We start from the raw sequence: 25,024 nt of genomic DNA, 5'->3' as shown, positions 1-25,024 counted from the left end.
TTCCTTTGTGATTTGATGACTGCCTTTAGTCCTATGTTTTGATTCCTTTCTCTTTATTTTTATTTATCTGTTATCAATCTTTGGTTTGTGGTTGCCATGAGGGGTGTGTGTGTGTGTGTGTGTGTATGTATAAAATTATTTTATGTATGATTATTTTAAGCTGATGATCTCTTAAGCTTGAACACATTCTAACAGCCGTATATTTTTACTCCCTCAGCACATTTTGTTTCTGATATCATATTTCACATCATTTTTTGGTGTATCCCATAACTACTTATTGTAGCTATAGATTATTTTACTACTTTTGTCTTTTAACTTTCCCACTAGCTTTATAAATGGTTGATATACTACTTTTACTGTATGTTTGCCTTTACCAGTGAGATTTTCCTTTTCATAATATATTTTTTTATATAGTTGTGACCTTTTTTTCCCCACATAGAAAAAATATTTAACATTTCTTTTAAGGCCAATTTACTGGTGATAAACTCTTTTAGCTTTTGCTTGTCTGTAAAACGCTTTTTTATTTCTCTTTCAGTTCTGAATGATAACTTTCTGAGTATTCTTAATTGTAGCTTTCTTTTTTTCTTTCAGCACTTTGAATATATTGTGCCATTGTCTTCTGGCCTGCAACATTTCTGCTGAAAAGTCAGGTAATTGTCTTATGGGAGTTCCCTTGTACATAACTAGTTGCTTTCCTCTTGCTGCTTTTAAAATTCCCTCTTTATCTTTAATTTTTGCAATTTTAATTAGAGTGTGTCTTTGTGTAGGCCTCTTTTGCTTCACATTGTTTGGGACTCTCTTTGCTTCCTGGACCCGGATGTCCGTTTCCTTCCCCAGGTTAAGGAAATTTTCAGCTATTATTTCTTCAAAAACGTTCTCTGCCTCCTTTTCTCTCTCTTCTCCTTTTGGGACCTCTATAATGTGGATGTTTATACACCTGATGTTGTCCCAGAGGTCCCTTAAACTATCTTCTTTTTTCATATTCTTTTTTTTCTTTTTCTGTTCAGCTTAGTTTCCATTACCCTGCCTTCCAGATTGCTGATCTGTTCTTCTGTATCATCAAATCTATTATTGATTCTCTCCAGTGATCTTTAAATTTGAGTTATTGTATTCTTTAGCTCTGATTGGTTCTTTTTATATTTTCTCTTTGTTGAAGCTCTCACTGTGTTCATCCATTCTCCTGAGATCAGTGAGCGTCTTTATGATCACTACCCTGAACTCTTTATCAGGGAGATTGCTTATTTCTGTTTTGATTAATTGTTTTTCTGAGATTTTGTCTTGTTCCTTTGTTTGGAACATATTCCTCTGTTTCCTCGTTTTGCTTAATTCTCTGTGTTTATTTCTGTGTATTAGGTAGGTCCATTATGTCTCCAAGTCTTGTCTTGGAGAAGTGGCTTTATGTTGGAAATGTACTATTGGGCCCAGCAGCATGCTCCCCTGGCCACCCAAGCTAGGTGGTTCAGGGCTGTGTGCTATGTGGGTCGCATGTACCCTTCTGTTGTGGCAGGGCTGATTACTGTGGGCATACTGGTAGGTGGGGTTGACCCCCAGCCCAGTTGGCTGCCAGGCCCTGCCTTGTGCGGTTGTTGCTAGTCTTTAGGTCATTGTCACAGATAGCAACTCTGTAAGTAGTTGTGATTTTGGCATATCTGTGGGAGAGGCGAGTTCGAGGTCTTCCTATTCTGCCATCTTAGTACCCCCCCCCACCTCTGAACTGCATTCTAAACAAATTCCTAAGTATTATTTTTAAATTCAATATATTTCTATGGTTTTCTAATTTTAGGGGCTATAGTTTTCATTCCTAGGGTCTATAACTGGTTCTTTTCCTCTTCTCCTATCCTATTTCCCCAACCCTGGTAGATATTTTTCTCTTTAAGGATTCATAATATATTTAAAACTTTTATTCTATGATTTTATTTCCATATGGATTGAATTTATCTTCTGACTGTGGATTGGTTCACCTTCTTGATGTTATATTTCCTCATGTGTTTTGGAATTTTGGTGTGTAAATGCATTCTCAATGGGATGTTCCCTCTCATCTGTCTCTGTCCCTGTCTCTATTTGCACCATGTCCCCACAAGTGCCCAGGCCCCCATCTTGAACAGAATCTTAAATGATGGCTCAGGGATCCTACTCTCAGTGACAGAAATATTCAGTCACCAAGCCAGCAGGTAGTTTGGCTCAAGTCCTGGTCAGGATCCTGTGTCTGGGATTGTATCTCTACGTCTATAGAGATACAAGCTTCATTTAAGCTATCCTCCTAGGCATTGGTTAGCAGTCACTTTTGTCAGCCTCCTGTCATATAAGTGAGGATGCCCTCTCTCACTTATAAACAGCCCTGGTTTTAAGCAGTGAGCCTGACTCTGCTTCCCACTTCATAGAGAACATATCTAGTTTTTGATACATTGCAGGAGTCAAATTACCAGTCTTTCTGCCTGCTTTATCCCAGAGCTGGGCTGCCAGTGGCTTCAGCTCTGTACCTGCTTTGCATCTCCCTTCTTTTTCTGATCCACAGATCTTGCTTTGACCCTGGCAATAACATTTAAATTTCCCCTTGTTATATTTTGTCTCTTGTGGCTTAAAGCATGATCTAATAAAGCCATCTTACCAAGAAATTCCCTGACTACCTTTATAAACTCATTTCATGCCCTTGGCCCATGTGTTCCAGTCACCTACTCCGGCATCTCCTCAGTTATCTGGTCAACCAAGACGTCTCCCACCTTAGGACCAGACACATGCCAGAGAGGAACAGCCAAGCACCAAAACCTCCGTGTTCCTCCTCTCCCCAAATGCCATTCTCACCTTTCCCATTTCAGCTTGAATACATCTTCTCAAAGAGTCCTTTTCTGACCACTGTATCTTAGACACTCCCCCCGCCCCGCCAACATATTTATTATGGTATCCAGTTAATTTTCTTCACAGCAAAGTTGCAAACAGCCATAAGATCTCTAAAACAGTAGCCAAAGGCCACACTTCTGTCTTCTTGGCCAAACTTACCTATACAACTCACACTGACAGTAGTGCTATCTATGAATATGAAGGTCAAGATTATACATAGGAATGTCCTGATGTGAAAGGAAACATACTTCTTGGGTTGGGAAGCCTGATTTTCTTTTTGAGACTTAGATGATGGAATTATTTGGAAGTCGGTATTATGTTTAATAAGCAAAGATTCTGTTGTTTCAACATTTTACAGAAAGAAAATGTAATAAAACTTTATTTGTTAGGACTAATTGGGCTGATGAAGCAACTTATTTATTAGAAATTTTAAATTCTGGATTCTTTCAGTAAAATAGAGACTGATTTTTTATAAGTCTGTATAATAACAGAGTAGTGGTTAATAGACCACTTCCAAATATAGACTCTGCCAGGACCTACTTTAATAAATAGTGAGGAACTGCCTGTGATTAGTAATGTTTATTTGGGATAGCATGCTGTAAAGATAGCATGAATATTTCCCCTATAATTTCCTACATATCCATCATTTGCTTTTTAGGAAACATTTTTTTTCTTCTGTAGATACTGGAAATGTGAACATCAACCCAAGTCCTCTCTAAACGACCATAAATTCAAAACCAGTGAGGTTAGATCACCGGGATTTGATTTGCACAAAACTCTTGCATATTTTGATCTGAATTTGGAAGGGAATACAGTGTAGTCACTGCATGTACAGGGAGCTCTTTTACTACAGCTCGATCATTGCCCCATCCTGCCAATTTCAATCAGGCAGCAAATATCAGTGAAGTGAGGAGACTCAGTGTTTCTTTCTCCTTCTTTCTCTACAGAAGGCATCACTATTCTGAAGAGTCGAAAAGGAAAGGCCATGATTATAGTGCAAATCCCCTGAGAAACAATGATGGATTTGAAAGGACAGGAGAAGACATATCTACACCAGCTACTGCACTCAGGAGTCAGATGGTGGAGGAAATTGCTTCTTTGTCAGTATGAGTGAAAGTTTGCAAAAGGAACTTTCTATTCGAGTACCAAATTGCCGGGCACAGAATATGAGGGGATTTGGTGTACTCTTCTTCTGAACAGGGCCTTCCTTCAAATGGCTGCTGAGGCCAGTACAGGAAATGGCCAACTCTAAAGAGATTTCAGATCTGCTGCAAATGTCCACTACTGGTAGCTTTTCAAAACTGTGCCAAGATGTGTCTCCTCATTTGCTTCTAGGTTCCAAAAGAGAGCTGGACCAAGAGATTGCCAAGGCTCGCTACTAGTGGTCTGTTTCCTGTGCGTTCTAGGGAATTCATTTTCTTACACTTTTCACAATATGGGTTCAAGGATGCTCAGCATTTGAGATTAGTAGCTTGGGGCACAGAAAACAGATAAAGATTAGGCATAAAGGTCCAATGTTTCCCTACATAAATGAATCACATTTCAGAAAGTAGAAATAATCTTAATTTTTTTTTTTAAGAAATTATCTTACCTTTAAATATATATACAACTCTTGGCTGTTACTAGGTAATTCAAATTTCAGGAAACCATATGTGAGGATTCTCACATCAAGTGGTTGCAGGTGAGCATGGCAGCCCCAGCTACCCCACCCCTGCCCCGCCACCCAGCCCAGGCTGTTACATCCCTGAGTAGAGTTGGTGCCGGGCTTGGGTTCAGTCCCTCAGCCCTGCACAGAGGAAGCAGTTCCCAGCGCAAGCCAGACGGGCCCCAGCCTGCAGGGAGCTGCAGTCTGAGAAGCCTTTTGAGTCAGGAGCCTTGACTGTTTAGTGTGCACACACGTGCACGTGTGCACACCTTGAGCCCTCTCCATGCTGAAGCGTCACCAGCTTCTCAGCCTACCCACTCCAGAGCAAGCGCGAGAGGGGCAAGTATCAAGGGTCTCGGGCTACCTGTTTTCTCCAGGCTGGGCTTGTCCCATGTGAGGGCTGAACAAGAGTAGGGCAGGCAGGCTTCCTTACTCGGCCACTTCGGGACTTGCGGTCGCCCCTGCGTTTCCATCTCTGGATTACCACTTCAAGCTTCACTCCTCACTCTTGCTGTTCGAGTCTTCAGATCACCATCCTGCCTTTGCTCCCTATTTTCTTACTTCTCCTGCTTCTTTATTTCACCTCCCCCCAAGAACGCAGTCAGCCCCTGAGTCCCGTTGTTCTCTCCCTCCCTCAGCCTGTGCCGCAGGGTCCCCCTCCCATCACGTCCTGCTCCCTCCACTTCCAACTTCTCTCCCTGACGACGTCCTTGTGACATTCCCACAGCCCACATGTCCATACATCCAACACCGTGCTCCCCGTGCCCCCAGACTCCCGGCGCGCTCACTACTCTGCAGAGCGCCCCGGCCCTTCAGGGTCAGAGGCCCTTTCACTCCTCGAAGAAACAGCAGCATCCAGGAAGCAGGGCTGCGTGCAAAAGCGCCCGCTTCAGGTCAGATGCAGAGTGCGACGGGAGGGTGAGCATCCTCTGACACAGGTGCGCAAAGAGCACAGCAAGGAGGACACAGCGCGGGGCCGAGGCAGCTACGGCTCAGCCGGAAGGTCCACCACGTCCTGCCTCATCCAAAGACTCGGTTCTACACATTCTGCTTCTTACACCCAGACCCAACCTCAGCTGTTCAGGACCCCAAAACCAGTTTCTGTGAACGGTCTGCGAGCAGCTCATGCACCAGAACCAGCAGGTAGTGTTGTCCTAGGCTGGAGGCACTATCTTCCACTCTAGAAGTCCCTCTCCTCTCCTGTCCAACGAAATGACAACTTTATGGGCTTGAATGCACGGAGTCTGGGATTATTTATGACGAGAAGTAGATTTAGTGGCCCTGAAGCAGACTAAATGATGAGTGAGTTTATGCAAATGAACATTTTCAGGCTTTGTCGGAACGCGTAAATAACGTTAATCATGGGAGTAAACTGTGCTCCACACGTTGCTCTGCCTGCATCCTGGCGGCAGCGCTGACACGAGGCATCCATCCTGCCCTGGAGTAGGTTCTCTGTGATGTCTGCTCGTGAACCAGTGAGCCAGAGAGGATTCCTGTGGCACCTCCAGCCCCGGGCTGCACCTGCCCACCTCGGGCTGCAGCGCAGGAATTCACACCAACCGCATAAGCAGCTGGCATCTACTCCAGACACCCCAAGGGGGCATCTGCACTTAATAACAAAAACCTGAGACACCTACCAGGCAGCAGCTGGCCTAAGGCACGTGCCCACTTTACCAGCCTCATTCGGGGCCATTCGTCCCTCCCCATCCTTCATCTCTCCATTGCCCCCAAGCACACTAGCCTTTGCGCGAATTCTTGAGTATCCCATATACCTCCTGCCTCAGGACCTGCGAGCTTCTCTCCAAGGCTGGCCCATTGCCTCGGCTAATTCACATCACTTTCTCAGAACAGTGTACGTACCCTTCCTAACGCCACCTCTCTCCACCCCAGACCACGTCAGGTCCTTCCATCTTAAGCTCTCAGAACAGTGTATCTTCCCTTCATAGCTCTAACACAGTGCCTAACTACATGCTGTATTTTTAGACTCATGTAATTAAGGTATGCCTCTCACACAGGGGTGTGAGCTGCCTGGTGGCAGGATTCATATATGCTTTTAAAAAAAAATACTATATCTAAGAGTGCTTGGTACATGGGAGATAGATAATAAATAGTTAAATATTTAAGAAGCTGATGAATGAATGGTAGTAAGAATGCACCTTATGGGGCTTCCCCGGTGGCACAGTGGTTGCGAGTCCGCCTGCCGATGCGGGGGATGCGGGTTCGTGCCCTGGTCCGGGAGGATCCCACATGCCGTGGAGCGGCTGGGCCCGTGGGCCACGGCCGCTGGGCCTGCGCGTCCGGAGCCTGCGCTCCGCAACGGGAGAGGCCACAGCAGTGAAAGGCCTGCGTACCGCAAAAAAAAAAAAAAAGAATGCACCTTAGGTGAGACAGAGAGCCCTATCATGCCTGTGTAAACAAGCAGTGGACTGCTGTAGGGCATACTGGCTGAGAACAATGAAATCTATGGATAGCAATGGGTGAAAACCTTGTTCTTAAAGACTATTTTGTATAAAGCATAAGGAAAGACTAGGATTTTTTCTGTAATTAGTAATAAGGATCCTAAAACAAGCAGTAGACAACCCAGCACCACCCATGGGAGAATGAGAGACGCCCAGGGGCAGGTCCCCAGGACCTGGGAGAAGGGTTCAGTCTGGCTGATGAAAGAGACTCTTTCCTTGGACCCTGTGGCTAAACATTAGCACTACCTTCCCGATGGGGAAGAGACAGAAACTAAGAACAGGGCACATGTGTGGTTAGTTGTACATAATTGAATGAATTTTATGTAGTTCTCATTACACAGCATGGGACTTAGTGATTCTCGACAAATTCTTTGTTCATCACATAAAATCCTGTGTTGAAGAAGCCCTCTAGATATTATGATGTAGGGGTGCCAGGACTCACTAGGTCCAATTTGGCTTTTAAAGTCAAGTCTCTGGTGGACAAACCAAATAAACAGCCCCACTTAGAGAATTCGATCTTAAAGAAGTTTATTTTTGTCTGGGTGTGCTACATATTATACCAGAACCAATTACAAATGTTTAAAATAGCTAAACTTTAAAAAATGTGTTTGATGCTTTTATATGTAAAAGAATTTTCAAAAACAATAATAATGCCAATAAACAGAGTATCAGATTTGACAAGGTAGATCACTAAGTGGTTGAAAAACTTCTCCCAGAGGATGTTGATTAACATTTCCCTCCGTCCTGGAGGGCACTGGAAACAGGCCATCCTTGGCCTGGATTTATTCAACGTCTGTAGCCACGATCTGGATAAAGATATTTAAGACATGTTTATCAAACCTGCGGTTGCTAGAAAGTTCAGAGTAGGGATAATAGCTCTCTAATCTTGGCCATGTTACTTAATCCATTGGACTCTCCATTTCCTCATCTATAAAATGGGGATAATGATTCCTTTCTCAGAGAGTTATTGTGAAGCATTAACGAGCTAAAAGTATGTAAAGTGAGCCAGTAAAGTTAGTTATCCTCCTTCATATGCAGAGTGGTGGCATCAGGATTAAAAAAAAAGTCTCCAGTTGGAAAAGTAGGCTGAAACTAACAATTATTACACCCCAATAAAAGGGGAATCCTACATTTAGTTTTCCAAAAAAATGACTTTAGGGAAGGATCCACACAAAAACAATGGCACATGAAGAAAACAAGTGAGTGGCAGACAAACAAACCAAAACAGAAGATCAAAAAACAAACTTGGAATAATATCAAATCATGTTCTTCCAAAATATTACAGTGTCATTTAGTCTTGATCAAGGCTTTGCTATAGCCGTCAATCAGTCCCATCCGTTAAAGGAAGGTTGTGTGTTGTACAGTTCAGTCCAATGATTCCTGGAGAACTGATTTGAGGAATGTCTAAACATTGCTGTGAACATATTCCACTGTGTTTTATTTTATAATCGTTTGATTTTTTTACAATATTTGAGTTACTTTCAGAGTACCGCTGCATATAAGCAAAAACTTACTGAAAACTCACATAACGGGAGAGATCTGACCCAACAGTGTTCCTGGGATGGAGTTCTCCAAGTTTTCAGGGCCACCAGCACAGCAGGCTCCTACAAGGCCACCACAGGCCTCAGCTACATGAGTCCTAGGGTCAGAGTCAAATACTAACCTCCCCTTCTCCCCAGATCATGAGCTGACTCTTTTTTTCTTCTTTACTATAAATTGTAAAAATAGCTACTTGATAGTAAGATCAAAACGAATTTTATTTATTTATTTAATTTCTTACCAAATGATTAGTTGTTTTTAAGATGATTTTTTAAAGAAACTTCTTATGCCTCCCAAAGCAGAAGGATTGCTATATTAGAGATGGAATTTGATCACGCTTTGGATACCCCAGGTCAGTGGCTACAGACTGTCGTCTAGGGCCTGGCTCTGGGCTCTGCAGGTTTCTGGCTTCTAAGCTGGTTCCAGTTTCTAGTGTTCCCTCATGGGCCTGTCTGTGACCTAAAATCCCATAATTAAACAAAAAAATAACAAAAGTCAAGCTGTGAAGAGGGCGGGAAATGGACTTGACTCCCCACTCTGGAAGGCCAGCACTGCTCCCTGAAATGATAGAATAAGAGGAAAAAGACAGGACCGGGAAGCCAGAGCCATGGGCCTTGTCCTAGTCTGACCCTGGGCAAATTTCTTAACTCACTGAGATATGATGCTCTCATCTGTAAAGCGAGTGGCTGCAGCTAGACTGTCTTTAGAATCCTCTCCAGCTCTGAAATTCGATGATCTGTTAACGGCCTTAGCACATAGGTAGATTGGCCTTTGGGGGATTTATGGATTCCCCCCAAATCCCCACCAAGAGTGGCCGAAATGAGTTAAGGAGCATGAATGTTTAAGACTCACAGGGCTGGCAGTGAAGCTCTACAGTTTCTAAAAATGCCTCCTATCTTTCCTCATTATCTGATTCACAGAACCTAATTTAATGGTGAAATTCTGGAACGGCATGCCAGACCCTCCGACTGTGACATGAAAGATGGTCATCTCGGGCATGGGGCTCAGTTACGAATGACTTGCCATATGCTCAAGCACTCTGCCATTTGCCTCCAGCTGTTTATACATCACACCGAGGCCAGGAGAAGCGCCAGTAACAAACCATCGGCAACAACAAAAATAGCAATTTATGCAAGGTTTCTGAGACACAATTGCTGCTGCCGCTGTAAAACATGTACCACTCCAGACTGGTATTTTAGGTTGAACTGTGTGAACTTGCCAATTTCATAGATAAAAAATGATCAACTAGCAATAGTTTCATATGGTTAAATCTACACAAAGATCCTACAAGGGATCTTCCCTCTACAAAGGGAAAGTAGAGTTCTCCAGGCCTCCCTCTGTGTGCAGTAAACAGAAGGAAGATAGATGACAGTCCAGACACAAAGCCAGGGCACGTGGAGGCTAAATGGTTCTTATACAACAAAAGGACAGTTATGGAGATGCCTTCTGGAAGTAGTGGAATTGGGTGAGGATTCCAGGAAAAGAACAAATTCACTATTTCTAGAGTTAACAAAAATTAATAGAAAAATGACAGTCACAAAGTTTCGAAAGTTTTTAAAAATTTGATGTACCTGATTATGAAGGCAACACAAGGGGAAACAGAGAGCTGGAGAGAACCAATGTTGTATCCTTTGAGCCCTGATCCAGCTATGCCTGAAGCTAGATATTCCTGGACTTTTCAGTTACATGAGTCTTCCCATTACAAATCATACTCACACATACACACAAATAAGAATTACGATATACACAAAAGCTTACGATGCTAGACCAGACTGTCTTAAAATGTTGAAATGAATCACAGAGAGGCAGGACCCACTTCATATCAAAAATTCAAAAAAGCTTAGGCTTCTAGTCTGATTCACAAATCCACGGGGTCAAGCCCCAGGCAGCTGAAAACTACAGAGATGAATTGTTTATCTAAGATTCTGGGTAAAAGAAAAAAGAATATGTTTCCTGTCAAAACAGGAGAAATGAAAGAGAAGCTTCTCACATCCATAGATTCGGCCAGTGTGTTAGTGTCTAATGCAGAGCTGAGAAGGAAAGAGTCAGGCAATTTCACAGTTAGGTCTTCAGAATATAAGACAGAAGCAAGCTTGTTGACGCCCTCATTCATAGGCAAGAAGTTGGAGGTGAGGTGAAAATTACACAAGCCAAGAGCTAAGATTTGATTAAAGTTATCAAATTATTAGATTAAAACTATTAGACTACTCCCATATTATCCTAATAATAAAAATATTAGAATAGTACTCAATGTTCCAAGTCAATTTTGTCGCTTTTCTGAGCTGGTTAAACATTTGCAGATGTGCAATGCAGAAAGTAACAGCCCGCTGCTCATTTGTGTCCTAAGTCTTCCTGCCTACATGCTGCTGTTATAATTTACTGTTTTAGGCAAATGAAGATTGATTCTAATTTACTGCCAAAATTTGTGGCATGGGCAAAGGATAAGCTGGAACCAAAAACATATTTTGCTTTTTACCCTCTATTAGTCACCATTTGAAAATCAGTACTCAGTGTTCACCCCATTCGTGACTCCAGACCACCGAACGAAAATTGTGTCCTCTTCCCAATTCCAACTGATGATGCGCTGTGCCATTATCCTGTGAGCTAATATGAGAGTCAGTAGCTGTCCCACCTGACAAATATGCCTTCAGAATCCAGGCTCGAGCACATTACTTGAAGAATCTGCAGCTAGGAGTTTAACATAACTTATACTCCCAAGTCCCTCACTACAGCTTCTGTATGCAGCATATGACTTGAGATAGAAGAGTAAAGAAACCAGAGAGTTTTTTTTTTTCTTTCTTATCCCATCATCGAATTGGTTTTGGACAATCCTTCCATCCCTGTGGCCATCTATTACATATTGAGGGCCCCCTATGTGCCTTGGAACAACTTAGCTGCTGGGAAGACGGTGATGAGTAAGACAGTCTTTCCAGTGGTTCAGCTTCTTTGTTATTCATAGGGATGATCAAAGGAAGAGACAGAGAAAAGGAAGAATTCTAGTCTGGAGAGGTGTGAGAAAGTATTCTAAAAGTACTCCAAAGTGGGGATGCAGAATTAAAATGTACCCAAAAAAGAATGCCAATGCACCACCCCATAGGTCGGTAATTAAAACATTAGCAGCTAATATTTGTTGAGTGCTTATTTTGTACTGTGCATTTTGCTAACGTTTAACTCCTTTAATCCTTATTACAATAACCCTGTGAGGCAGGTACTGTCAATATACTCACTTTAGAGACGGGAAGAATGAGGCTCAGGGAAGCTAAGAAACCCACGTCTAAAATAAGGGACCTCAAGGCAATGGAGTTGCAGCACAGCCCTATTTGACTCCTATCTAAACTCTTAGCTGCTATGCTATACTGCACTAATTTACTGGTAAACTTATATCCTGCCAATTTGAGACACGTGGTATTTCTCAAGATGAGTTTTCAAAATGGGTTAAAAAAAAAAAAGCCATGTCTTCTCAAAAGTTAGAAATGAATCTGATTGAGGACAGGGCCTGAAGGTGGGCCTCTGCTACAAATCACGAGTGGGCTGTGGTCCAGCCTCTACGGCCCACATCGAATCCCCTCCCAGCCAGCACCTGAGCACGTCCTGCTGCCGCAGCGGGGCTGCGGGCAGTTGGGAGCTCTGCTCCGGGTGCGCTCAGCTCGGCTTCTGGCCAGGGTCACTCTCCTCAGCACAGAGACCCTGGAGCTGACCAGGTCTCTGTGGGAATGCTGGCCTCAGATCAGAAGTCAAGAAATGACTTATGAGCACAGCCCTGCACTGCAAAGACATTTTTACCAACAAAGAGAAAAAAATTAGGAGAGTGATGAAGGGAAGCAGAGAGGGAAAAAACACTTGGCCAAGGCCAGACAGGGTCAACCAATTAACCCTCCCAACTTCTGGCCAAATGTTGATTCCTTGTTCACTGGTGACAAGTCAGGAATGGACTCTAAATTGTTCAAATCTATTTGAGGGAAGCGAGGCTGGCAGTGGCGATATCAGTATTGGCACATGTTAATGAGAGCAGTAAGCCAATTTGAAAATGGCCTTTCGTTCCCGGACTGGTAGTATTTTCTGGTCTCTAAGAAACCAAATAAAATTAAAACGCACCATTAATAACAAAACAATACTATCCCCCTTCCCGTTCAGATGCGACTGCATCTGATCAAAGCTGAATTATTAAATGTCTATAGATTAGTCCCATAACTCTCAAGGGCCTGGAATTTGTAATTTCCCTGAAAAAACAGGCACAATCTATACCGTGAAAAATTTAATTGCACTTTAATTACCAGTTAGGCTGACTAGCATGAGATATGGGTGCCTTCAAGTTCTAACAGTCATTATGATTCCAAGAGGATTCTGAAGGGAAATAATTGAATCTCTGGGGAGTATTCTCCTCTTCTGCCACTGCCGAAATCAAAATGAGAGCAGGAAAAGATGTAAAGGGTGATTCAAATTCTTCCAGATCATAACCCAGGACGGCCCCCAGCAACAACAAGCTGGCCGTTCCCAGCTTGTTGTGTAGCTGCGCTACACGTTTGGTAATAGGCTAAGACAGAAGTCGGTCTCCTGCAGTGGAGTTCTGGTACGTTAAACAGATAAAGGCTCTGGGCTGGGGTGTTTCTTTTCGTTTTTAAAATCAGATCCAAGATAGCATACTCGTTTCTTGGTTTCTCGGCGCTGGGCCCCTGTGTGGGCATGTGCCCTCCACCTCCACAGCACCCGCGCACACACAGGCTCCTCTCCCACCTGTTTCCATGACGTTTCAAAAACATGATTTCTAAAGGAACAAGGGAAGAGAGTAACACTATCACGGAAGTCTCTAGCAAAAATGGAAAAGGGAAGAATTCAAGAGGATACGAGTTTAGCCTTCTAACACTTTCACTTTATCAGAGAACCGACTGCCTGGGGAGAGGGCAGCCTCCTGAGAGCTGGTGCAGGAGGTGAAGGGAGGTGAAGCCGGCCACTCCTCTCCTGTCCTCAAGCCCATGTTGGCCTCCTAGATGCCCCAAGGTTCTTGAGGTGTTTGCCGTGTGTGTGTGTGTGTGTGTGTGTGTGTGTGTGTGTGTGTGTTTCCACCTCGACTGCAGAATGCCTCGGCCCCTTCTGGGGGACACTGTCCCACGCCAGCACAGGACTTTTTATAATGGGAAGAAATGCGGCTGTGCTTTTTTAAAGTCAGGCTGGGGTCAAAATATGATTTTTCACAAGGTCTCCAAGCAGCTTGGAGCTCTGTACTGACTGCAGCTGCTCTGTGCTGCCGGGTTCATCGCCTCGGCGTTAGCGATCATTTGGTAGCTGGATTCCAATTTCGTCTGCCAGGTAAATGTTCAGATGCTCAGAATCATCTACCACTTTTCTCTTCTCCAAATGTGCATCTGTTTTCCTTCTTGGAGGCTCTGTATCGAACTGCACCGACATACAGTGCTGCACTGGGCTTGGGCGGGATTTGCATGTCCCTATCTCAGGGACCCAATAGCTGGGTTGAACAGCTCCCATCCCAGCCACGTGGGTCCCAATCTACAGAGGAAGCACAGGCCCTCTCTTACGGAGCCCCATGGTTCAAGAGGAGGAGGTAGCAGAGTGTAACTCTGCCATCAATACTTAGAGGTACCCCTTCTCGGAGCACCGGCCGTTGAGTTCCTTGGGGTGGCAGCTAGGCCCACAGACACAAGATACTCAGGTTAGGAACAAAGAGGGGGACAACGTCAGAACGCCATTCTACAGATCACCAAGTAAAGACTGTGAGCTTGTAGCATGAGGCAGCGAGACGCAGCAGACCTCCTAGCTCGGGCAAAGTGGACAGAAGGACAGCAGGGACGCCGAAGACACCTGGGCAGAAGGAGGCTTTCCTCCCTCCGTTCATGCTCTGTGGGTGGAAGCCAGGATAGCACAGCTCCTGAGTTCCAAGTCTCCCCCAAATGTTCCGCACTCCATTTCCAGAACTGTAAAGGTCCTCGTACAGACAGGACTGGAACTGACAAATGAGAATGAGTGGTCAGGAGGTCATTCTGCGGCATTGCCTCCCCGTCACTCACCGAAAGTTGTACCTCCACTCGAGCCACTCCTTCCAGGCCCGGTGGGACGGCTTGAGAACTGATCGACGCTCTGAGCTGCACTCCCGCTGGTCCGCTCTCTTCGGAGCCTTGAGGGGCTGCACGTCCGTGGACCTGATCGGCAGCATTAGGTTTGAAGAGGCTGGAAAGGGAAAGCCATCAGGGCTTCTGTGTCTAGCCCGTCTGAGCCCTGGGGGTCTGCATCAGAATGCTGCAATTTGAATGACGGAACTGAACTGGGAGCTGTGGAGAGAGGACCAGTTTCCAAAGAAGTCCTCAGTGGAAAACTGAAATACGACGGCAGCAGGATGCTACAAAGGGATCCAGCTGCTAGAGCCACGTGGCCTGGGAGACTGAGGAAATGCTGTTGCCACATGGAGGCAGACGGAAAAAAAAATTACCAGGGAAGATTTTTTAGTAGCTACGGAGATTATCAGATATTCTGGCCAAAGTCCCCGATACTTGTTGTCCTTCCAATATTATTCTCTCGCCTCCCTTCAGGCTCACTGGTGCATCTTCCAATTCAACAGGGCCTCCTGTCTCTGAACGCAGAACTAGTCCCTCTCGGAACTTAAAAGTCTGAAGGCTGCATTGCAGCTGCCACATTCGGGCAGATCACTGATGCAGACTCCTCCGGCCTTCCCGATATCCTGGTGTGATGTGAATGAACACCGTGCAGCAGGTAAACAGAGCGCTAAAGTGCAAAGCACGACTCTTATTTATAGATCAAACACCTGCCATCAATTTAAACAGTAGTTTAAATCTAACTTGAAAGTTGAGCAAGAGACTGAACGCCCTCTTGAAGCAAGCAATTTTGAAGCAGCAGTTCATGTATACAGATGTGTTTAAAGCCTACTTCAGAATGCTGTAATTATCATCAAAAAGACAGATTCCATTAGATATCTGTTATGCTTTTAGCATCTGTACTCCCAGACAGATGTGAACAAATGGTGAAAGCCTTGGGTTTCTTAACACTATACTTTTAACATTATTTCTTTAAAGGGCCGGGGCTTAGGATTTTCAGAATTTGGAAAACCATCTGATCAGAGGTTTTTGGAACAGATGATGATACAGTTTGGCTGTTCCTGTCATTTTGCCTTTTCAACCACAGTTCTGCGTCCAGCCTCTCTCTCTACCAGGTACATAACAAACTTAATATTTAGGGCAAGCTATCTTCCTAAACACAGATCAGTGAAGAGTGAAGGCATCTCTAATCACAAGCAAATAGTGGGGGGGGGTGGGGTAGTGGTGGTGGGATGAATTGGGGGATTGGGATGGACATATATACACTAATATGTATAAAATAGATAACTCATAAGAACCTGCTGTATAAAAAATAAAAATAAATCACAAGCAAATAATAACCATCATTTCTTGAATGTTAAAAATTAGGCGATATGCGGTCCAGGGGCACCATGGATATTATTCCATTAATACTTCTGATGAGCTCTTGAAGGTTGGTATTATTACCTTCACTTCACAAATAATAAAAACTGAGGTTCTGAGAGGTTAAGTACACTGCCTGAGATCACCTAGCTAGTAAGTGGAAGAATCTGGATTTGACCATGGGTTGGCTGGGCTCCAAAGCCCTTGTTCTTTCCTCTACGTCATACTAGCTTAGAAAAAGGCCCTTCTTTTTTGCATAGATTGTCTCAAAATTGATTTTCCATTTACAGGGATATGGAACGTCCTTCTGGAAGTAGGTGATGACTATGTTCAGTGGCTGGAAATCGGTTTGACCTCTGGGACATGAGTCAGTCCAAGAACGGGATTCGGCTGCAGGCCACATCAGTCAGGCAGGTCATTTCCCTCAGTGATATTTCTTCTCCCCCAGGAAATCATAAGAATGGATCGGAGACCTTTTACATTTCTTATAATTCTAAAGTTCTATGTGTTTCTGAGTCATGACTGCTTTACCCTCTGCACTGATGAGGACAGGCTTGTGCCCAGAAGGACCCGTACTATTTCAGTTCCTTCAATGTGCCAGCCCTCCTCAAGCAGGAGCTGTTCCCGTGGACTGTAACACCCTCCCCGCTCCACCAGGTACCTCGACAGCTGTGTGATGAATGGACAAGGCAAGGCGTGAATGCAGACAGGTCTTCGCTGTGCTCTGTGGACGGTGTGCCTCCCGGTTTCCTCCTTTATGACCAACATAACACCTACAGCCTGAGTCAACCCTGAGTGAGGGAGGTACGTCGTCTGGGAAAACATGCTTGGGGGTAGGTCTAGGGAACCATCCCCTCATCAGGGTAACCTACAGAGAACATTCCCAGTCACCTGCCATGCATGAGAAACTCACCCAGTAGCAGGAATAAAAAAAGAGAGAGGCAGCCACTCAAAGGGCCGGGGTGATAGAGAAGCACTACCTTGTTTATCAGGATATAATAATTAGCACCTCTTTTTTTCTTTTTTGGTACAAGCTACTGTGAGTGAGTGAGTGAATCTGAGAAATGGGCAAGCCAGAGAGTTTGGCTTCAGCAAGGATGGAGAGGCAGCTGGGTATGGAGGCAGATGAAGATACAGAATGGCAGTAATGGTGATGAGACTGCTTCTTTCATTTGCAAAGGTCCCTGAGATAAAATTTACAAGGGTCAACACACAGCCTGAGAGGCAAACCTCCCTCCCCCAGGTGCAGGCTCAGCAGCTGGCCTCAGAATAAGATTAAATGAATCCCACCCTTGAAGGAGGGAGGCTGCCCAGGCAGAAGAATCACACCTTAGAGAGGGCAAGAAAGGAAGCTATTCCCTAGCCTAAGGGCATTTGGGAGAAGTACGTGAATAGTAATTATTTGAAAAGAGATAACCAAAAAAGATTTCCAAGGCCAAGGCCTAGTCAAACTAATCTACTCAACCTCTACAGCAAGGCTAAAGACTAGGTGGGTAATGGCCTACCCATCAAAGAGCTTATTATGATTTCTAGATGCTCCACAGAAGGGCTGCAAATAAGACCAGAGCTGGAGAAGGCTCTGGAAACCACAAAGTAGAAGTGGAACTAGGAGTAGCTGTCCTCAGGAGAAAGGCAACATTTAGAGTTTAGATGTCATCAGAATATTAGCACCGAAACTGTTCTTTCATTTGGGTTACCTCGTGGGGCCTCATCTATGCGCAGATGAATCACTGGTATGAAATGAGCTAAAATATTAATTGTAGTTGCTTTTAGGTGATGGAGTTGTTTGGAGGAGTCCATTGTTGTACCTTTTTAAAAAAAAATGATAGTATAACTTTTATAATCAGAAGGGAAAAAAGGGGAAATAAACAGCTGTCCTTAAATCCTGTGAAAGCTGCAGAAAGGAAGCTAAGTCCAGGTCAGCACACTTACTGTCTAGCAAAGGAGTAAACCATGACTATTACATGAGCTATTAAATACGGTTTGAACTGCAGTTCCAAGGGAAAGCACTCGAATTTCTGGGATCCTCTTGCTTTGAACAGGAACAATTTAACAATGTCATTTATAGCCATGTCCGATTGTCCAAACCATTGTCTTCACAGAAATATTAGAAAATTAAGGTGGAAAAATTTGTGAGGCAGCAGCAAGTGTAAGGACAGATACAGCTCAGCTTTTTAAAAGAAGATTCCTTCTTTCTCGATCTTCTCATTTAATTGGGGGCAAATAGAGAACTTCATTGTTACCCCACACGCTTGTTTCAAAGCCTTGTCCTTCTAGTACTGAACACGTGCAGCCCCAGGGACCTGTGAAACGGATGCTGCTGCAGGATTTTATTTAAATCACATGCTTGATCTCCTGTGCTGTGTAAGTGGCATTGCTGAGGAGCTGCTCTTTCCAAAGGATTTGAGGTCACTTAGCTTGTACCGGCTCTGCCAGGAGCTCCAATGAGGAAGACTTCGGGACATTCCACCTGACAGAACTTTAGAATTTGCAGCAGGTATATTTTCCTCAGCTTCCGGATCCTTGGGGATGACCTTATACTATGGATTCCGTCACACATACACTCTCTTCACTGAAGGCTCCCAGGATATCTTCATCACAAAAGGGCCTCGGTTAGTGCTTGAGATGGAGTGCAAACCAAGCTCACAGAGGACCAGGTTGGACAAGGCCAGAGCAGGACAACGGTCTTGATCCTTTCTCCACATCTCCAGGTACAGCCTCCAAGGAAAACAACTTTAAGGCAAGCCAGGCAACTGTTGCTACCAAATAGTGGGATATTCAGTGTAAGAAACAGAAGATAGTCTTATATCCGTGACGCCCCCACTATGCCCCAAGGCTCCTTCCCAGACGCGCAGGGATGACGACTCCATTTGTGGCTAAGCATTCCCACTGACTTGCCAGGGGTTGGGGCTCTAGTCTGGGATATGCTCCAGTCTTCCTTCTAAAGTTATAAACAGATTCAAAACTTAACGGAAATCTAGGACCCAGGAACAGAGAGGACGCTCTTGTTGACAAATGGAACATCATGGTGGCAGAACCAGAAGAGCTGCTGGTTAGCTCAGCATGAAGTGTCCCTTCCTCCCACCCAAGGGTGCACGTGGACATCACACCTGTGTTCCCCTTCTTCCCTCGGTCACCCAGTCCCAGCAGCGCGCTCTAATTTTTCTTGAAGTGTAGCTTATGGATAACCTGCATCAGAATAGTTGGGGCCAAGCAAGGAGATATCAGAGAGTTGGGGCCTAGGGAATCCGTATGCTTAACCCCCAAGCCATCCTGATGCATATTAACATTTGCGCATCACACCCAAGGAAGTACTCAGATCCTGTTGCCAACAGCAACCTGGTGGGTGGTGGCAGAAGCCACTGGGTCCCGGTAGCGCCTCCTCTGTGTGGTTGCTGTCCTGCTCGATGGCATTAGAATACCCTTCACGGATAAGGATGGTGACAAAAGGTAACATCTTTAGCACCTTGTAGCCTACAAAGTTTCTCCATAGCCTCTGCCTCGTCACATCAACCCCTCTGAGGTATGAATTAGAATCTCTATTTTCACAAACTCAGAAATTATGTGCCCTAAAAATACTGCACAGCCTGCTGGTAAGTAGCTGAGCTGAGGCTGTAGACCTGGGTTTGGTGATTCTAAAGCCTATGATCCAGCCATTCATTAGCGCTGCCCTTCAGGTGTCCACAGTGGCTGCCCTGCACCGTTTACCTTCTCTGGGCGAGTGGGTAAGATGCGGCTCACAGTTCTTTTAAAAGAGCAGTGCACCTCTGTGGAAGAAGATGGGCCAGGGTACCCCAAAGATATTTGGGGCAAAGCCTTGGGATGTGGGGAGGGGTCAGCATGTCCAGTGAAGCTTAAAGGGGACAAAACAACAGATCCAGGAGATCCTTCCTACAGTCAGCCACTACCAGGTATCTATGCCAAGAAACCAAGATTTTTCTCCAAATGGATTACAATTGAGTAGAAGAGAAAATCAAGTCTGTTTCTTTGCAGACCTCAGTGGCAAACGCCCCACAGAGAGCATTCCTTGGGGGCACAGCACCCTCACTCTATCCAGACAGGCCAGGGGGAGTGGGGCTCACTCTGGCGTTGGCTGTAATCACCCTCAGCTAAGCAGGATCCTCAGACACTCTTCGGAATGGGAGACTGAAACAATGCGATATTCAGCTGAGCCAGTGCAAGGCCAGATATCATGTAATCCAAGGCAACCTCCACGGTCGCGGCCTCTCCCGTTGCGGAGCACAGGCTCCGGACGCGCAGGCTCAGCGGCCATGGCTCACGGGCCCAGCCACTCCGTGGCACGTGGGATCCTCCCGGACCGGGGCACGAACCTGTGTCCCCTGCATCGGCAGGCAGACTCTCAACTGCTGCGCCACCAGGGAAGCCCCCTCCTCTACTTCTTCAATCAAAAGACATTTGTACACATGTGGCATAAGGTCCATTTAAAAAAACTCCAGTGAGACTGTCCTCAAATCTACCAGAACAGGGCTGAGCCAAAGTGAGTGTTTAATAAACAGAACTGGAGGGTGAGCAAGACATGCCTTGCTCCGTCGGCCCAGGGCGGGTGCCTTGAAGCACCCAGATGCTGTGAGAGCAAAGGGGTTTTCATTCTCTGTCTCCCTAATTATTACAGTCTCTGTCTGCCACCCTCAGGCACTAGGGCCCTGCAGAGGGAGAGTTCAGCCCTTTGGTGTGAAATACAGTGACAGAGGCCTTCGGCTTCAGAAGAAAGGGGCTGGATAAGCAAGTACAAAAGGGAACACAGGAGCTTCCCAGGTGGTGCAGTGACTAAGAAACCGCCTGCCAATGCAGAGGACACAGGTTCGAGCCCTGGTCGGGGAAGATCCCACATGCCACAGAGCAACTAAACCCGTGCGCCACAACTACTGAGACTGCGCTCTAGAGCCCGGGTGCTGCAACTACTGAAGCCCGGGCTCCTAGAGCCCGTGCTCCGCAACGAGAAGCCACTTCAATGAGAAGCCCGCACACCGCAAGGAAGAGCAGCCCCCGCTCGCCACAACTAGAGAAAGCCCACATGCAGCAACAAAGACCCAACACGGCCAAAAAAAAAAAAGCCTTCAAAAAAAAAAAAAGGGAACACAGGAATGGCATTTAGAGGACCTGATTCATATCGTCTTTCTTTTCCATCCTCTTTAGGACAATTTTTAAATCCATTTTCTTTCTCTCTTCCTCCCTCTCTGCCCCTTCCCTAAGCTTTTCTGTGCTTGAGCTCTCCCTCCCCGCCCCCCCCCGCCTCCCCCAACACACAGAATTGTGAGTGCGCTCCTGTTTCCGAGGCTGTAGCACCTGTGCTCAGAGAAGCATACATTAGAAAGGCAGGGAAGGAAGAGGGGAAATAAAAGCAAGTATCCTTTTAACCTCAACCATCTAAATCCTACCACCAGTCTCGGTAGGATCTATCAACTTCAGCCACATGGCCAATTTTCATAGATGCTCATTCAGGAAGCTCTCACCGTGCCCACGTGTGCTTTATTGACTCTCTCGTCTGCCCACCCCGCCAGTCGTTCACTTAGGTGGTCGGGCGACCTTTCAGAAAAGCCTGGACGCGGGATTTCTGCTCTCCTTTTCCGCTGAAGAGAGGACGGGCACAGTGGCAAGAATGCCAAACGAGAAAAGAAACTTGGAATGACTTCCCTGATTCAGTCCCCGTCTTGACCCGGGAGGAAACTGCACTGGCGCGGAAGCTCTGGCGGAGCCCCAGGTGCCGCGGGCCAGGCGAGGCTCCGTTCCGCTGACTGCGCTGCCGGGGACGGGCGAGCGCGCGCCCGAATCACGGCGAGATGCCAGCCCTTCGCACGGAGGGACCCAGAGGCCCGGGGCCATGCTTTCCGTGACGCGGCGGCCTCCACTCCCACTCATGTCTACAAGGGAGGCTCCTACCCCCCTTGCTTTCGGCGCAGCCAGCTAATGAGCAGCATCTGAAAGCGCCCGGGCCCAGGCCACTCAGCACTGCTCCCCGACGTGGGCGAAGACCGGGGGCAGGGGAGCCTGCACAGCCTTGGCCCTGGGGCGCTGCGCACAGCTGGCCACTGACCAAAATATCTGCCACCATTCAGGCAAATGGCCTGAAAGAAGAGATGCTTCATAGTGGGGTATCGCCTCCATACTGGGCACCACTAAAGGTTTCCTGTATAAATGAACGGGGAGATGAAGGGGAGACAGGGCCAACAAAACGAAGTCATGGTTCCCACAAGCCGTAGGCGGAGCTTCCACTGAGGAACCTCTGACGGCGAAGACCCACCAAGTGCTCAGCAGGGACCTGGATATGTCACCCTAGGGAGGACCCCGGGAAGCGACCCCAGACACACGAGGACACAGCTTTGCCGTAAGGCCGACATTAAAGGAAGAAGTGCTACCACGGCTCCTGGCAATTTCCTAGCCATCACCCTTGGGAAGACTGTTCTATTTCCCCACCTTTTCCTAGACTCGGAGCTCTCAGGGCAGCTCTCAATGACCTCCTCTAGAAGGCTTTCCACCTGCCTGTCATCTAAGTCCTTCTCCAGTTGTTCCTGCCTGTCCCAGGCCCAGATCTAGAAGGAGATTCTACCACTGGTAGTCACTGGGATGAGATTTCTAAGTGGCTGTGTTAGTCTGCTGCGACCGCTACACCAAAATACTATAAACTGGGTGGCTTAAATGACAGACAGTTATTTCTCACAGTTCTAGAAGCTGGGAATTACAAATTCAAGGTGCCAGCTGATTCAGTTCCTGGTGAGAATCCTCTTCCTGGCTTGCAGACAACCCTCTTCTTACTGTGTCCTCACAGCAGAGAGAAAGAGAGAGCTAGCTTTCTGGTCTGTTCTTATAATCTCATCACAAGGACCCCACTCTCCTGACCTCATCTAAATCTAATACCTCCAAAGGCCCCCCTTCCAACACCATCACACTGGGGGTTAGGGCTTCAACATATACAATCTGGGCAGACACAGACATTCAGTCTGTAACAGCTGCCCCTTCATCTAGTCTGCTTCCTGATCTCCAGGCCAGGAAGTGTTAAGAACGTGGGATGAGGCCACCCTTGGTCTTCCCTGAACACCACACCCCTCCATCCACTTTTCTTACTGCCTTTGTGGCTTCTGTTGTGTGCTCACCTCTCCCATGAGAGTCGAAGCCCCTTGGAGAGAGGAAGTGATGATAAAAGCACTTATTGAGTATGTGCCCACTGTTCTAAATACACTGTCACTTAATTCTTATGGCAATCTGCGAGAGAGACATGAATTGTTCCTATTTCACATCCAGAAAAAGCTCAAGTTTGGAAGAAGTAAGTAACTTGCCCAAGGTCATGCCCCAGCAAAGGCTTATCTCAGGCTAGAATTGAAGTCTCTCTACAAAACTCTCGGTTACTTTCTCCCCTGAAAGCAGGAACCTCCTTTTAGTTATCTTTGTATCCCTGCTCCTACTCGTAGCACCTAGCCCAGTGCTGTATATGTTGTATTCACTTATATACTCATTAAATAAAAATTAAAGAATGTGGGCTTCCCTGGTGGCACAGTGGTTGGGAGTCCACCTGCCGATGCGGGGGACACGGGTTCGTGCCCCAGTCCGGGAAGATCCCACATGCCGCGGAGAGGCTGGGCCTGTGAGCCATGGCCGCTGAGCCTGCACGTCTGGAGCCTGTGCTCCGCAATGGGAGAGGCCACAACAGTGAGAGGCCCACGTACTGCAAAAAAAAAAAAAAAAATTAAAGAATGTGCATCCTACATTCACTCCATCAGATTTTTAAAAGTGTACAGTTGAGCAATATTAAGTATATTCACATTGTTGTGGATGAGACCTCCGGAACTTTTTTTCATCTTGCAATACTGAAACTCTGTACCCATTGAACAGCTCCCCATTTCCCCTTCCCCCAACCCCTGGCAGCCACTATTCTACTTTCTGTTTCTATGAGTTTGATTACTTTAGATGCCTCATCTGAGTGGAATCATGCAGTATTTGTCTTTTTGTGACTCTCTTATTTCACTTAGCATAATGTCCTCAAGGTTCATCCATGTGGTCACAAAAGCAAGATTTCCTTCTTTTTTATGGCTGAATATTATTCTGATATATATTCCACTAGGTTTTATAAATGCCCTATCTCATCAAGTTGCTTTCTTAACACCCCTTCTTAATTTCACTTCACTCACAGAAGAGCTTTAATAATATGACCACTACCCCCACCAGCTGTTGAGCTCTGGCACTGTGCTAATTGAGCCTCTCACTCTGTGCTCACGGTAACCCTTGAAGGTCATTGTTGGGATCTGCAGATGAGGAAACGGAGGCCAGGGAGATGAAATAACATATTCAAGGTCACAGGACTTCAAAGTGCAGCAATCTGGATCTCTGATGCTCTTCCGGGCTCCTCTGACTCTACAGCGTGCTGTCCTCCATTCATCTGTACTTCCTCTCAGTGAGTGACATAACAGAAAGAGACACTGAGGACCAGACACATGAGGTGACACCAAGGGTGCTCTGCCCATCAGCTGCAGAGGTGGGGTGGACCCCTGAATTCATGACTCCTGGCCCAGGGCTCTCTTCCCTACTCACCTGCCACCTACCTCACCAGGCCATTCCCAATCTAGGTGACCTGTGGGTGTGACTGCTTACTCAATCCAAATCCCATACCTTCCTCAAGGCCCAGATCAAGACTCACTTCTTCCTGACCAAATGTTCCCACTGACATTCCTCGTACTTTGCTGCCCCTTTGCTTTGCATGGACAAATCCAGTACATTCTCGCAGGTAGTGTTATATACTGCTTTATGATCCTCCAAGGAGGGCTGCATGCTTTCCTTCCCACCACACCACCTAACAGCATCCTGGGGATGTGGCTGGCCCTTGACAAATGCTTTCTGACCGGATGCACCACAGAACTATGCAATTTAAGAGCCTCCTTAGGGAACATCTGGCTTAACACTCTCATTTTCCAGTTGAGAAACTGGGTCCCAGAGACGTGTAGCGACTTGTCTGGTTACAGAGCTAATTAGTGAAGACTCGGGCCCAGAACCCGGTCTTCTGTCTCCTGATTGGTGCTCTCCTGCTACTCTGGGTGCCGGGCCCCATCTAACCAGGAGACTTTCGCATTTCTCTGCATCAGAATTGTGTCCTAAGGCCCTAAGTG

General features: G+C 46.0%; 1 protein-coding gene across 3 annotated transcripts in view; it reads right to left on the bottom strand.

The window, feature by feature from the left end:
* Positions 1 to 25,024, bottom strand: part of SMYD3 (SET and MYND domain containing 3) — a 720,594-nt gene that overhangs the window by 57,784 nt on the left and 637,786 nt on the right. For 2 of the 3 annotated variants that reach the window (XM_073801287.1, XM_073801276.1), the window contains one exon: positions 14,505 to 14,664. The exons of the other annotated variant lie outside the window; for it this stretch is intronic. In XM_073801287.1, the coding sequence (XP_073657388.1) occupies positions 14,505 to 14,664 (160 nt within the window). The remainder of the gene's footprint in view (positions 1 to 14,504; positions 14,665 to 25,024) is intronic. 3 annotated transcript variants of the gene reach the window in all.

This window comes from Tursiops truncatus, chromosome 1 (assembly GCF_011762595.2).
Source record: "Tursiops truncatus isolate mTurTru1 chromosome 1, mTurTru1.mat.Y, whole genome shotgun sequence".
Taxonomy (NCBI): domain Eukaryota; kingdom Metazoa; phylum Chordata; class Mammalia; order Artiodactyla; family Delphinidae; genus Tursiops; species Tursiops truncatus.
The sequence above is the reverse complement of the archived record's forward strand: the minus strand, read 5'-3'. Positions and strand labels throughout refer to the sequence as shown.